Source organism: Corvus kubaryi, unplaced genomic scaffold (assembly GCF_017639235.1).
Source record: "Corvus kubaryi isolate FWS band 111438036 unplaced genomic scaffold, C.kubaryi_AGA036_p1.0 78, whole genome shotgun sequence".
NCBI lineage: Eukaryota > Metazoa > Chordata > Aves > Passeriformes > Corvidae > Corvus > Corvus kubaryi.
This window is the reverse complement of record NW_024582065.1, coordinates 237,399-249,558: the sequence shown is the minus strand read 5'-3', so window position 1 is coordinate 249,558 and position 12,160 is coordinate 237,399. Positions and strand designations below refer to the sequence as shown.

The 12,160-nt window shown below is 54.7% G+C and overlaps 2 protein-coding genes across 9 annotated transcripts in view; both read left to right on the top strand.

Moving 5' to 3' along the window:
• The window catches only part of NPDC1 (neural proliferation, differentiation and control 1), a 47,818-nt gene that overhangs the window by 13,575 nt on the left and 22,083 nt on the right, over positions 1 to 12,160 (top strand). The window lies entirely within an intron of this gene.
• Positions 192 to 3,660, top strand: LCNL1 (lipocalin like 1). Of its 6 annotated transcripts, none has more exons than XR_006020371.1 (8): positions 192 to 326; positions 633 to 772; positions 1,256 to 1,326; positions 1,892 to 2,002; positions 2,543 to 2,644; positions 2,882 to 2,907; positions 3,040 to 3,095; positions 3,515 to 3,660. XR_006020371.1 is itself a non-coding variant. In XM_042052216.1 (8 exons), exons 1-6 carry the CDS (start codon positions 231 to 233, stop codon positions 2,905 to 2,907), a joined length of 546 nt encoding a protein of 181 aa, XP_041908150.1. In that variant the 5' UTR covers positions 192 to 230; the 3' UTR covers positions 3,051 to 3,095; positions 3,515 to 3,660. The 6 variants fall into 6 exon arrangements, 4 of the variants coding, with proteins under 4 accessions (XP_041908150.1, XP_041908151.1, XP_041908149.1 ...); XR_006020372.1 differs by having other exon boundaries at positions 3,040 to 3,098; positions 3,515 to 3,554; XM_042052216.1 differs by having other exon boundaries at positions 3,051 to 3,095.

Genomic DNA, 12,160 nt, shown 5'->3' with positions numbered 1-12,160 from the left:
GCGCAACAGTTCCTGTAACTCCGTTTTGGGGCTGGGAGGCACCGGCCCCCCCTGTGCCCCAGGAGTTTGTTCACCCTGGGCTGACTCCTACCCCGAAGCCAACCCCAGGAGCTCCCGTGGGGCTGAGCACGGCTCCAGCGCGGGGCGGGGCGGGCAGCACGGAGCTATAAATCCCACAGCCCCGGCAGCACTCCCCATTCCACTGCTGAGGCCGAAGGAGCTGAGGCGAGATGAGGACCTTGGGTCTGAGCCTGGGGCTGCCCCTGCTCTGCTTGCTGCGTGTGCAGGCTACGGACCTGGGAGCTGCGGAGCTGGACGTGAGAAAGGTGACGGAAGGGAAGGGAAGGGAAGGGAAGGGAAGGGACGGGAAGGGTCTCTGGTCACCAGCAGCGTGGGGAGGACTCTCGGGGTAGAGGTGTTTTGGTACTGCTGGGGTCTCTACAGCTACCATTGCTTTGCTGTCACACCCAGGTGAGGACAGTCACCCAGCTCCTGCATAGGCGTCCCTGAGGGAATTTTGTTGCCTGGACGGGATGTGGGTGTTCCATGGACTGAGGATGTCCTGGCTTGGTCCCTGAGGAGGGGATACTCTTGACTGCTCCTCTGAACTCACAGCCTGCTCTCACTGCCAGGTTGCAGGGACATGGTACATCACTGCTATGGCCTCTGACTCCAAGACCTACCTTGAAAAAAAGGACCAGCTGAAGATGGCGATGGCCAACATTGAGGTCTTGGGGGATGGTGACCTGAAGGTCTCCTTTGCAATTCCCACGTAAGTCCCACAAGCTTTTCTCCACGGGCTTCACTACCAACCTCCTCCCTGGACCTTCACTAGTGGTTCTCCACCTGAGTCCACTCACCAAAGACCTGGGCAGGGGTTGAGACAGGACCACCAGGGGCTTGGGACAGCTGTGGGCACCCGCTCTCTAGGGCAGGCTCGGGGCAGCACCAGCCAGGACCAGTGCCACCACAGAGGGTGGGACAGGACCCTATGATTACAACTTTCCCAGCAGAACCAGCCTCATCCCAGAAGCTCAGAGCATGAGTGAGGGCATGGATAATCCCCAGGCACCAGCACTGTCCCCTGCCAGCCCAGGTACCCATTATTCCAAGAGTGGTGTCTGTCCCCTCCTGCCCTGGCCACACCATCCCATCTCTGAACAGCAAGTCCCACATCTGGGATAGTGACCCTGGAACAGGAGAGGGGAAAGGGGGTCACTTCACCTCAGCTGGAGCATCCTTCACTGTTTTGCAGCCCTGAGAGATGTATGAAATTCGAGTCGATCTACAAGCCAACAGGCAGCCCGGGTGAATACTACAGCACTGGTGAGTGGGGGTGCCTGGCTCTTGGGGCAGGGTGGAGGCATGTTCCATCATCCCTGTCTGAAGCAGCTGGCTGTTCCTGGGGGCATGGCCTGCCCCTCCTGTGTCCTGGGTGGGACATCCCTCTGTGTCCAGGTGCCATCTGCACCCCTGCGCTGGTGGCCCAGCAGCATGGCAGAACCCCCCAGTCCCTCCCTCTGGGATAAACACATTCAGACCAAGCTTAAACCCTGGGGAAAAGCAGGTTCATTCTGCAAAGAGGCTGTGGGTGGATGTTCCCAGAGGATGGAGCTGGAGTGGTTTTCCACCATTCCCAGCCCAAAGATCAGTCTGACACCGTCCAACAGCTTGCACTGACCATCCACAGCCCTTTCTGCCCTCACCTTCCCGTCCCTCTGCTCTGCTGTGGTCTGTGGGCTCCCCCAGGCTTTCAGAGGAGCCTTAGCAAGAGAGAAAACCAGGATGGGGAGACTCCGAGGAAAGATGAACTTGGTGGGCTTTACAGCCCCTTTGCAGCGTGGGGGTTTCCAGGAGGAGGTAATTGATTTTTCTGCACCTCCTTTTGCAGACAGAGGCAATAAGACGGTGCAGCTGGTGGATACCAACAACAGGTCCTACATGATTGTCCTTGCCACCAGACAGAAGAACGGGGAGACCTTGCACATGCTGAGACTTTACAGTGCGTAGCCAGCAGTGGAGAACTGCTCAGAGGGGTCAGGTGCTTCTGAGGGTCCTGCAAGGCCAGGATCCAGGGGACAGGAGGTCTCCCTCTTCACTCCTGCCCTGGGTGAGGGGCAGGAGTGAGGCAGGGGCTACCATGTATCCACTGTGTGGCAGGGAAGGGGCAGTGATTTGGGGTGGCAGGGGAGGCTGGGGCTCAGGCTCCTGCACTGTGCTGCAAGTCCACGCCCTTGGGTAAGTTGCTTGGTGAAATGGGGTGGAGAGGGGGGGTTCTGCTGCAAAGGGGGAACAGAATCAGTGGGGACAGGAACCAAGAGAGGAGTCACTGTGCTGGTGTCAGAACCCCTGGCTCATCTTGTTCCCTGGGTAGGGTGTCTCATGTGCCTGGCCACCACTGCTCTCCAGGACCTCTGCCAGTGCCTGCAGCCTTCTCCCAGGGACTGCCATCCATCCCTCCCTCAGCTGGACACACTCACCAGCTTCGCAGGAGATGCAGGGTCAGGCATAGCCTTGAGCTAACTCATGTCTTCGTCTTTAGGCAGAACCCAGTGGGTGACACCCAAAATCAAATCGCAGTTCAAGACACTTGCCAAGCTGAATGGCTTCACTGACCAGATGATCTGGATCTTACCCAAGCAAGGTGAGCATTGCCCAGGGCCAGTACAGGGACACACAGGCAGGGACCAGCTCAGCCCATCAGTGCCACCACTTTGTGGTCTGAGCTGGCAGGAGGGAGTGCTGGCAGCCGGAGGTGCTCTGGCTGGGCACACTGAGCAAGGAGAAACCCACAAGTTTCTTCTGAGTAGTCTATTTTGGGTGTTAAATGGGACTGTTCAGACCACAGTGCCAGACTCAGGCTTTCTCTTTACTTCCACAGAGGAATGCAGACTTGGTGAGCTGTAGGTGAGTTGCCGCAGTGCGACATGGTGTTTGCAATGTCCTCTCCTGGAAATTGTCCCTCTTGGTGCCCCAGCAAGGGCCACCAAGAACTCTTTGGATTCCTCTGCGTTTAAGCTGTTTGAACTTTTGCTGGAGCTTGCACGTAGGTCGGACCATTCCTTTGGATGCTGCTCTGCAGTGGGGACCCCCAGGTAGCAGTACACAGGGACTCCCAAGGAGCAGTACTCAGAGACCCCCAGGGTCTCTGTGCCTGGCACTGAACACAGGCACGTGAGCTGAAACCACCAGAGAAACAGCTGCACAGCTGAGCAGCGAGGGCTAGGACACTGGCTCCTGCCAGAGGGCCCCTGGGCTTGTGGACTGGCAGGCCTGGCCAGAGGGGGTTGGTGTCTCACCATGCAAAACGTGTTTGCTGTTGGCCCTCCCTGGCCTGTGCTTTCCCACCACGTGGTTGCACACAACAGCTGTAGGGGTTACTAGAAATCCCTTGCTATAGGTGCCTCACCCTACAAATCTGGGCTGAACTGGAGAAGAATGCACTGATCCTAATGGAGACTCCCACTGGTCTCCTTGCCTCACTCAGCCCCCACCTCTCCCGCCTGTTTTCCAGGAAGTGTGGATTGGCTCGTGGATGCTCCTGCCAAGCAATGCAAGACCCATGCTCTGACCCACGCCCAGGCTGCTGCTCCACCATCCCTCTTCCAAGCTCTGACACAGTCCCTGCTTGTTGCCAAATAAACAGAATCCCTGCCCAGATCTTGGTGTAGCTGTCTGGGGAGAACCGGGGGGTGCTGGGGGGTGTGGTCCCTCCTGTCGTCGTCCTGGGGGCTGTGGATGGTGAACAGCCAGGAGTGATCCTGGCTGAGCTTGCCCAAGTGAGGGCAGTTTCAGAGCCACAAGATTTTCCCTCCTGATGTCATTTCTCAGAGCAGAGGAGCAAGGAGCCAAATTCTGGTGTCTTCGTTGTTTGTCTTACATTGTTGCCTTCAGCAAGTTAAAGAATATCTATGTTCTTTCTAATCAGATTCTTAAATTGATGCAATCGCACTGGGTTCCATTGAGGCTTCCCAATGTTGTTTAGGGTTTGTATTTGCTAATATCAGCTTAAGCGCTCAGAGGGAAGCTAAGCTGGTCTTTCCAGACAATCACTGTGCCATATGTGATGGTTAATCCTCTTGACTTTTCATTTTTTCTCTTTTTAAAAATAAAATGTGAGTGTATGGGATCATCTCAGGTTGTAAGAGTAGCACCGGCTGGCACAAGGATGACACTTTAATTTCAGCCTCTGAGCCAGGTCCCACTTGCTGCTTATGACATGTGGCCTCTTGGCCATCCCAAAAAGACCCGAGTGCATGGGTGCCCAACCAGCCTGCCTGCAGCAGTCGTGTGTTAGAGGCTCCTGGATGTGCCTTTGCACGAGACGGGTACAGCACCAGCCACCAGCTGGCGGTGTGATCACCACAGCAGGAGTCACTCAAACGATATGCAGGCATCAGGACCAGGCCTGTCCATCTGCCTTGGATGGTGCGGAATGAGACCACAGGATCTGGTGGGTGTGAGCCCAGAACAGCCTTTCCTCTCTCCATGCACACCCAGGAGTGTACTGAAATCACACCGGTGTCCCAAACCTCTGCAGCTGCCAGACACTCCTGGCATGAGGAGAGGTGCACGAGAGAAGCAGCAGCCCCGTGCTGGGGTCTCTGCCCTGTTCTGTTCCCTGCCCCTCTTCCACAGCCCGCAGTCAGGGCTGCACTTGCTGTCTCTCTCCTGGCCTGGCAGCCAGAGGACCACCTGCCAGAGGAGCACTCCATGCCAGCACAGGATGTCTGGCTGTAGTGGAGTGATCCTGGCTGGACCCCAGGCACCCACCAAAGCCTGTCTATCTCTCCCCTCTGCAGTTGGACAAGGGAGAGAAAATATAACAATGAGCTAAGGACTGGGAAACATCACTCACCAAATACCTTCACAGGCAAAACAGGCTCTAATTAGGGATATTAATTGAATTTATTGCTGACAAAATCAGAGCACGAAAATGCAAAGTAAAATAAGACCTTAAAAACACCTTCCCCCCCATCCCTCCCTCCTTACCAGCTCTACCTTCTTGCCCGCAATGGTGCAGGGAGACAGGAATGGGATGCTGCTCAGGGACAGAAGTCATTCCCCTGCTCCAGCACAGGCTCCTCCAGGGCTTGCAGGTGGATCTCTGCACTCCTGTGCCTTCCTTGGGCTGCAGGGGTACAGGTGCTTCACCATGGTCTTCACCACAGGCTCAGGGGAATCTCAGCTCTGGCACTTGGAGCAGCTCCTTCTCTCCCTTCTCCACTACCTTGGTGTCTGCAGAGCTTTCCTCTCACATGTTCTCACCCCGCTCTTATCTGGCCACAATTGCCACTGGACAAGAACCTTTTTTTTTTTCCTTTTTCTTAAATATGTAATCTCAAAGGCATTACCACCACTCCTAATTGGCCTAGCCTTGGCCAGTGGCATGTCCATCTTTGGAGCCACCAGGGATTGGCTCTGCTGGACATGGAGGAAGCTTCTAGTGACTTCTCACAGAAGCCACCCCAATATCCCCCCCACTACCAAACCTTGGCCATGCCAATCCAATGCACTGGTGCACGTCTCAAAGCCTCGAAGGTCACCTGCTGGCAGCACAGCAGGAGCCCTGCCCCTGCCACAAAGCTGGCACTGCTCACCTGTAGACGTGTCCCTCACTCCCCTGTGCCTCAGGGTGGTTCCTGGTGGTGTTCCTGGGATGTGGCTCTCCATGCACAGCAAGGCTGTGGAGCTGGCCTGTGCTTCACTTGAGCCTACCTCAAGCTCACTTGACTCATTAGATTTGATTGCAAATCAAATGCAATTTAATTAGCAGAAAGGCAAACAGCCACTGCCAATGACTGGCTGATCATTCCCTAATGACTATCAGATCAGCAGATGTAATTGCAAAGCCCTACAGTTATCGGAAAATGAAATGAAGATGCCACTTGCATCCCACTCACACAGCACCTCTGACATTTTCTCCTGCCCTGGCTCATGGGAGTTTTGCTGGGGGGGACACACAGTCTGCTGTGCCTCATCCCTCTGCACCCTCTGAGTAAGGCATCTGGTGCCAGAGAGCCCAACCCGAGATTTTCTGGTAGCCCAGACTGTGGTGCTGTCCTGGGGATACCAGCTCTTTGGTATGCCCTTGGTTATGGAGAGGTCGCAGGGTACAGGGAGGGAGCTGGGGCTGGGTGCCCTCCCCACAGGTCTTGTGCTGGGTCTGTCTGTGTGGTACCTTCCCAGTGGGCCAGCCATGTAGTTTTCCATCTCTGGTTCATTAAATCCACTCAAAGGTTCTGTGAACACAGAGGGAAAAGTTTTCAGTGATGACAAATGGATTTAGGAACCCAAATATCTCCTGTATTTGCCCCATGAAGTGAGAACTTTGGGCCCCAAATCTCCTGGGAAGGCACTGTGTGAGAGCCCAGAGTTCCCCAAGTGCCACTGGCCATGGGATCTGGTGGGCTGGGATCTGGTGGCTGTGAGCCCAGAAGAGCCTTTCCCCTTTCAATATACACCCAGGAGTATATCGAAACCACGCTGGTGTCCCAAACCCTGAATCCTGGGTCCAAGTAATTTTTGGCACTGGGTTTCAGCTGCTAGCTCTTGCAGGCTTGCCCCTCCAGGGTGGCCCACAGCAGCATGCTTGAGCCAAGGGCTCCCTTGTGCTGCAGCCATCTTCCAGCTGGGATTTGCTGCTCCAGGCTGACCATGTTGCACCGTGTCTTCTCCAATGGACTCTCTCCCTCTTCAGGCATCCTGACAGCCCAGCTCAGCTTCCTTCTCAAGTGGGCTCCCTGTGCAGCACACGGAAAGGTCTCACTACCATAACACAGCATCAATATTTTCCCACACAGACTGGAACCCTCTGTCCCCATGGCCAGTTTGGCATCCTGTGCCATACTGGTGGCTCAAGATTCCCCTGTGCTGACAGACCACTGGCTCTCCAGTCAAGGATCCTGCAGGGAGGCAGACTGCTCTGTAGTTGCAGAGCTCTTGTGCCCACCAAGCTTTCTTTCTTTTCCCTGAAGCCTTGCAAATATCCGGGGTTGGATTCCTCTTCTCCCTCACCACAAAAACACTTCGCACCCTCACTGCTGGAGACACAACGTTTGTTCTTCCTGAATCCAGGTGCAGCCACATTTCTCTCCCTCAGCAAATCTCTGAAGACTCTCTTCCCTCCCTGGTGCTGCTGTCCCAGTGCCCTCATGTTGTCACTGGCCATAAATTGTCCTCCTGGAACATTGGGAGCAGGAGATGTCTGACCTCCAGGGCACTGTACTGAGGACACAGGAGGACTGTCTGTCCCCAGCTACCTGGCTGAAGGGCGAATAGTTATCCCATGTAACTCTGCAAGCAGTTCTCACAGTCTCCCTGCACTCCTCCATCTTCCAGCAAAGGCTCTTTTCTTTCCTTGGAGACATTCCACTCTTTCCAGAGTCCCTCCTTGGTGTCTGTGTGTTGCTTGTTTGCTAGGGGAGAAGCTCTGTTTCACCAGCCTCTCCCTTGTGCTTAATAGGGATTTTTTTGTGCCTTTTCTTTCTCTTTTCTATTTCCATGCTCAACTTCCCAAACCTGCCCAGCTGCAGGAACCAGCTCGCCTCACTTCTCCTGATTTGTGCTTGTTCTCAGCAACAGCCACCAATCTGCCCCTATTGATCTTCCCATTTACACCAAATGGCATTGACTCATGCCTACTGAAGCTGAAGTTATTTTCCCAAATAGCTCTTCTAAAAACAACCAAAAGGAACAGATACAAAAAAACCACCCCATCAGCTCACTTTATGCTGGTTGTGTTGTCCTCATACCCAAGGATAACTAGAATGACTATTGCAGACAGGTGATTATAGCACCTTCACCCCTCCAAAAGCACCTTTGCCCCTCCTCTTCAAGGGCCCTTGCAATGTTGTTTGAGGGTGCTCAAGCCTCTCAGCCTGGCACCCACCTTCTCTTCACTCCTGGCAGATGTTCCCACCCTTCTCTCTGGAACGACCTGATGACAACTCTGTCAGTACCAGTAGGTTCTTACAGGCTTGCTCTTTACAGGTCCCTGGCCTGCTCCTCCTGCAAACTCAGCAGTTTTAGTTTCACACTCAAAATCTTCTGTATCTCATCTTCATTTATCCCTAGGTTCCAGTTTCTCGTTAGACCCAGACTCTTTCCTGCAGGCCAGTGCCTCTGCTGTCCCTTGCCACTCTCAAGCCTGATGGAACCACAGTTACCTTTGGATGTTGTTCTGGTCCTCCAGACTCTCAGAGGTACCTGCCTTATGTTGTTTTCTCAGTGTGAACATGAAGCTGACATCCCCAGTGCAGTATTAGCCAGCAGGCACTTCGTCTGTAACATTTAAAGATTATTTACTTTTTTGACATCTGCTGCCACAATCTGTGATGGAGAGGGCAAGCAGGACACCTTTCTGTATCTTCACTAAAGGTGTAAATACAATTTGTTCCCATGAAGGGCAGCAGCTGTTCAGGTGGGGTCTGACCAGTCATGTTTTGTGAGATCTTTAGACCAATCTCCACTTGCAGGCCAGGAAACCTGGAAAGAGGAGAGGAGCTACTACGTCTGTTCCCTGATCTTCTCCTACTACTGCATGTGCTCTTGTTTAACAGTGCCTGGGACCATCAGGAGAGCCCTGTGCATGTCCAGAGTACAGCCCTGCCATGTCCTCAGATGTTAGAGATGTCACTGAGAGTGCAGCTGAGTGACCTGAGAGACACTGACCCCCACCCTCCCGGCAGCAGGGACAGGTCTCTCAGTGACCCGGCACAGGGGAAGAGCCTCAGGCAGTGCTGGTGGGGGCACAGCTGGCAGCTTCTCACTCCCCCTCACCAGCACATCCAACACTCAAACCTCTTACTGCCTGGGGGGCCAGGGGGCTGGGTCCCTAATTCACAGCATCCTCTCCCTCTGTGGCTGAAAGCCCCTGACTGCTGGCTCAGACTCACAGTGCCAGCTCCAGAGCACCCGGCTCTGCAGGTACAGCCCTGGATGGGTGAGGTGGGTCTCATCCCATCCCTAAAGCTGGGTACCAGTGTGGAGCACAGCACAGCTCCTCATCCTCTTAGAGGGGTGGCAGAAGGGTGGCATGTGACATCCTCTGGGATAGACTAGGAGGGGATTCTTTAACACTGCTAATTGTTTGGCCACAGGAGTTCTCCCAATAAGTAATTCTGGGAACTCTTTCCATAAGAAATAAATACTGCCCAGATGGATAAACCGTGCTGGCTGTCACACATTGCCTTGGCGTGCCAATGCCCTTGGTAAGCCTTTTTCCTTTAATCATTTATCTGCATGAGGGCTTTGTCCCTGGAAAGAGCTTTTATTTCCAAGCAGAGCCCTTTCCGAGGTGAAACACTGCAAAGCACAACAGTAATGCTCAGCTGTTTGCACTCCTGGTAAGTGCCGGATAATCTTATCTGGGCTTGACTTGCAGACACTGCAGAGCCGGATGTCTTTCCCTTAATGCAATAAAATATGTATAAGTAGGAAAACCATTGTCAGTGGACTGATCTTTATAGTTTCTGGAGCCAAAGTTAATCCTGGGAGCAGGAAGCTGCTTCCACGTGTGAAAGGGTGATGAGGCAGGAGTGCAGGTGGGAGAGAGGGTGGGTCTGGTTCACGATGTGCCTTCAGGAAGGGTTCAGGGACTCTCAGCACGTGGAGCCAAGATGGTGGTACCTGGTGGCTGTAAATAAAGGGGTGGGAACGGATGTTTTATTCAGTGTGTGCAGGGAGATCCAGCCACAGATACAGTGAAATGTGTCCTCCCCAGACCTCAGCCCAGTGCTGGGTTGGGATTACTTTACAAGCAAAACTCGGTAAGAATCCTACTGAGGAAAAATTATGGAAACTAATGTGTGATTGATGGAGCCAAGATTTCCTGGTGGGAACCCAATATGCTTTATCCCACTCAGGTGAGGCTGCACTACATCCTCCCAGAGGACATGGACAAGGCAGGGCCAGGTGAGGAACCCACGTTTTAGGACACCTACAAAATCAGCAGCTCCTTTGGAAATAAAATGGGAATTTCCCATCCCTTTTTACCCACATCTCCCAGGGCAGGGGTGAGCCAGAGCAATTTGCTGCCCCTTTGCTCTCCTACTGCCGGGGAAACCTGAGAGTTCATGGCCACTCCTGCCGAGTGTAGCTGCTTTAGTACTGGGCTGGAAACGCACCTGTGGAGCTTATGGGGAGAGAGGGAGGAGGGAGAGTCCTTGGGACAGGGAAGGGCTGAGTACTGTGAGTCCCAGCTGTGTCTGTGCTTAGCCTTCATCAACTCAAGACACTGATAGATGAGACCACACCACAATATGGACCAGTGGGGCTTGCTGAAAGGACCAGCAGTGTCACCAGGGATAAAGGAATCATGAAGAAATTGTGCCCCTGCCCCATGGCTGAGTGTGATGCTGGGGAGTGCTGAGGTCCTCACAGAAGTGCTGTTTCCAGTAAATGGTTTTTATCTCAACCCACCTTTTTGTGCCTCTAGTTCTCAACTCCATTCCCTGAGCAGGAAGGAGGCAGTGGGAGGGAAGGTGTGAGCAACATCTGGTTTGGGAGAGTCTTGGGCAGGGGGCACAAAATTGGGGAGTGCCATTCCTAACCTATATCAGCAGCATTTTCTTGGGGAAGTAAAATCCCAGACAGGGATTTTTTTTCTCGCAGTCCCTTTCACAGGAGCAAAGGGCTAAGGAAATTAAGGAATAAAGAAAATTTAAGAGGTAACTATTCTGCTGGGGGCAGATGACATGGCTGGCCCCATGCCATGCTGTCACCCACCTCTGCCCGGCACCTTCCTGCTCAGCCATGGTGGCAGGGCGAGCCACAGGCAGGTGGCAATTCCTTCCAGAGCCAAGCCTGGCGTCCCTGTCACGCTGCACCATGGCAGCTCGCTCTCAGCATTCCTTGGACAGGCTCAGAGCGGGCTGACAGCCTGCCAGGGCACCACTGATGCTTTAACAGGGCTCCCGCTGCGAGCGTGTCGGCTGGGGCTGAGCCCAGCCACACAGCACGGCACCAGCCATGGGAATCCCTGCCCTGAGAATCAGGCAGCACATGTTGGCCAGCGGGATCCCAGACAGCGGGTCCCACCCAGCATCATGTCATTGTGTTCGTGCCAAGGCCTCAGGTCTGTGCCCCGAGCATGGGGCCAGAGATTGGATGCCAGAATTTTGCAGAGCATCCCCTGACTCTATGGGGGAAAACCTCGGGCAGCCTGGGAGCTCTGTAGCACACATGGACAACCTGGCATCCCTGCTGGACATGGCTGCTGGCATGACTGGGGTGTCTGTGTGGCATCTCTGGGGCTTGTGGCTGTGGAGGCACATCTCCACCAAGCACCCCACTGTCCTGCAGCCAGATGGGACATTTATGCTCTGAAGGGGACATAGGGCTTGGAAAGGACACCCTAGAGATGTGGGACTAATCCAGGATATGGAAAGAGGTTTTTCAAGGGAGTGACCCAGGGACGTGGCTCTGACTGGGAAGGGAGGGGGTGGTTTGGCAGTGCACGGCTCTATCCAAAGCCAGTGGTTGCAGATGAGGTTTGACTAACACAGCACTCACAGCCAGGTGCCACAGCTGCAGAGCAGGCAGGGGTGATACACCTCCAGCCATCAGCCTGAACATTACCCCAGCAGCCACATGACCCACAGGTGAGATTCCCCAGCTCCTCATTCCCAGTCTATGCCATTCATGTGGAATAAGCAGATCCCAGTATAGCGTTACAGACTGAACTGGGTTGGAAGGGACCTTCCAAGGTCATACAGTCCAACCCTGCTGCCATGGGCAGAGACACCCGCCACTAGACCAGGGTGCTCAGAGCGCTGTCCAGCCTGGCTTTGAATGTTTCCAGGGATGGGGCAGCCACAGCTTCTCTGGGGAACCTGTGCCAGGGCCTCCCCACTCTCACAGGGAACAATTCCTTCCCAATCTCCCATCCAGCCCTGCCCTCTGGCAGTGGGAAGCCATTCCCTGTGTCCTGTCCCTCCAGCCCTTGTCCCCAGTCCCTCTCCAGCTCTCTGCAGCCCCCTTAGGCCCTGCAAGGGGCTCTGAGGTGTCCCCGGCCGCCGCAGCGCTCGGAGCACCCCCGGGCCGGTGCCGCCGGAGCGGCGCGAACGCGGGGCGGGGCCTGGCGGTGGGGGCGGGGCCGAACGGCACCGAGCCCCGCCCCGTTTGGCCCCGCCCTCCCGTTTGGCCCCGCCCCTCGGCC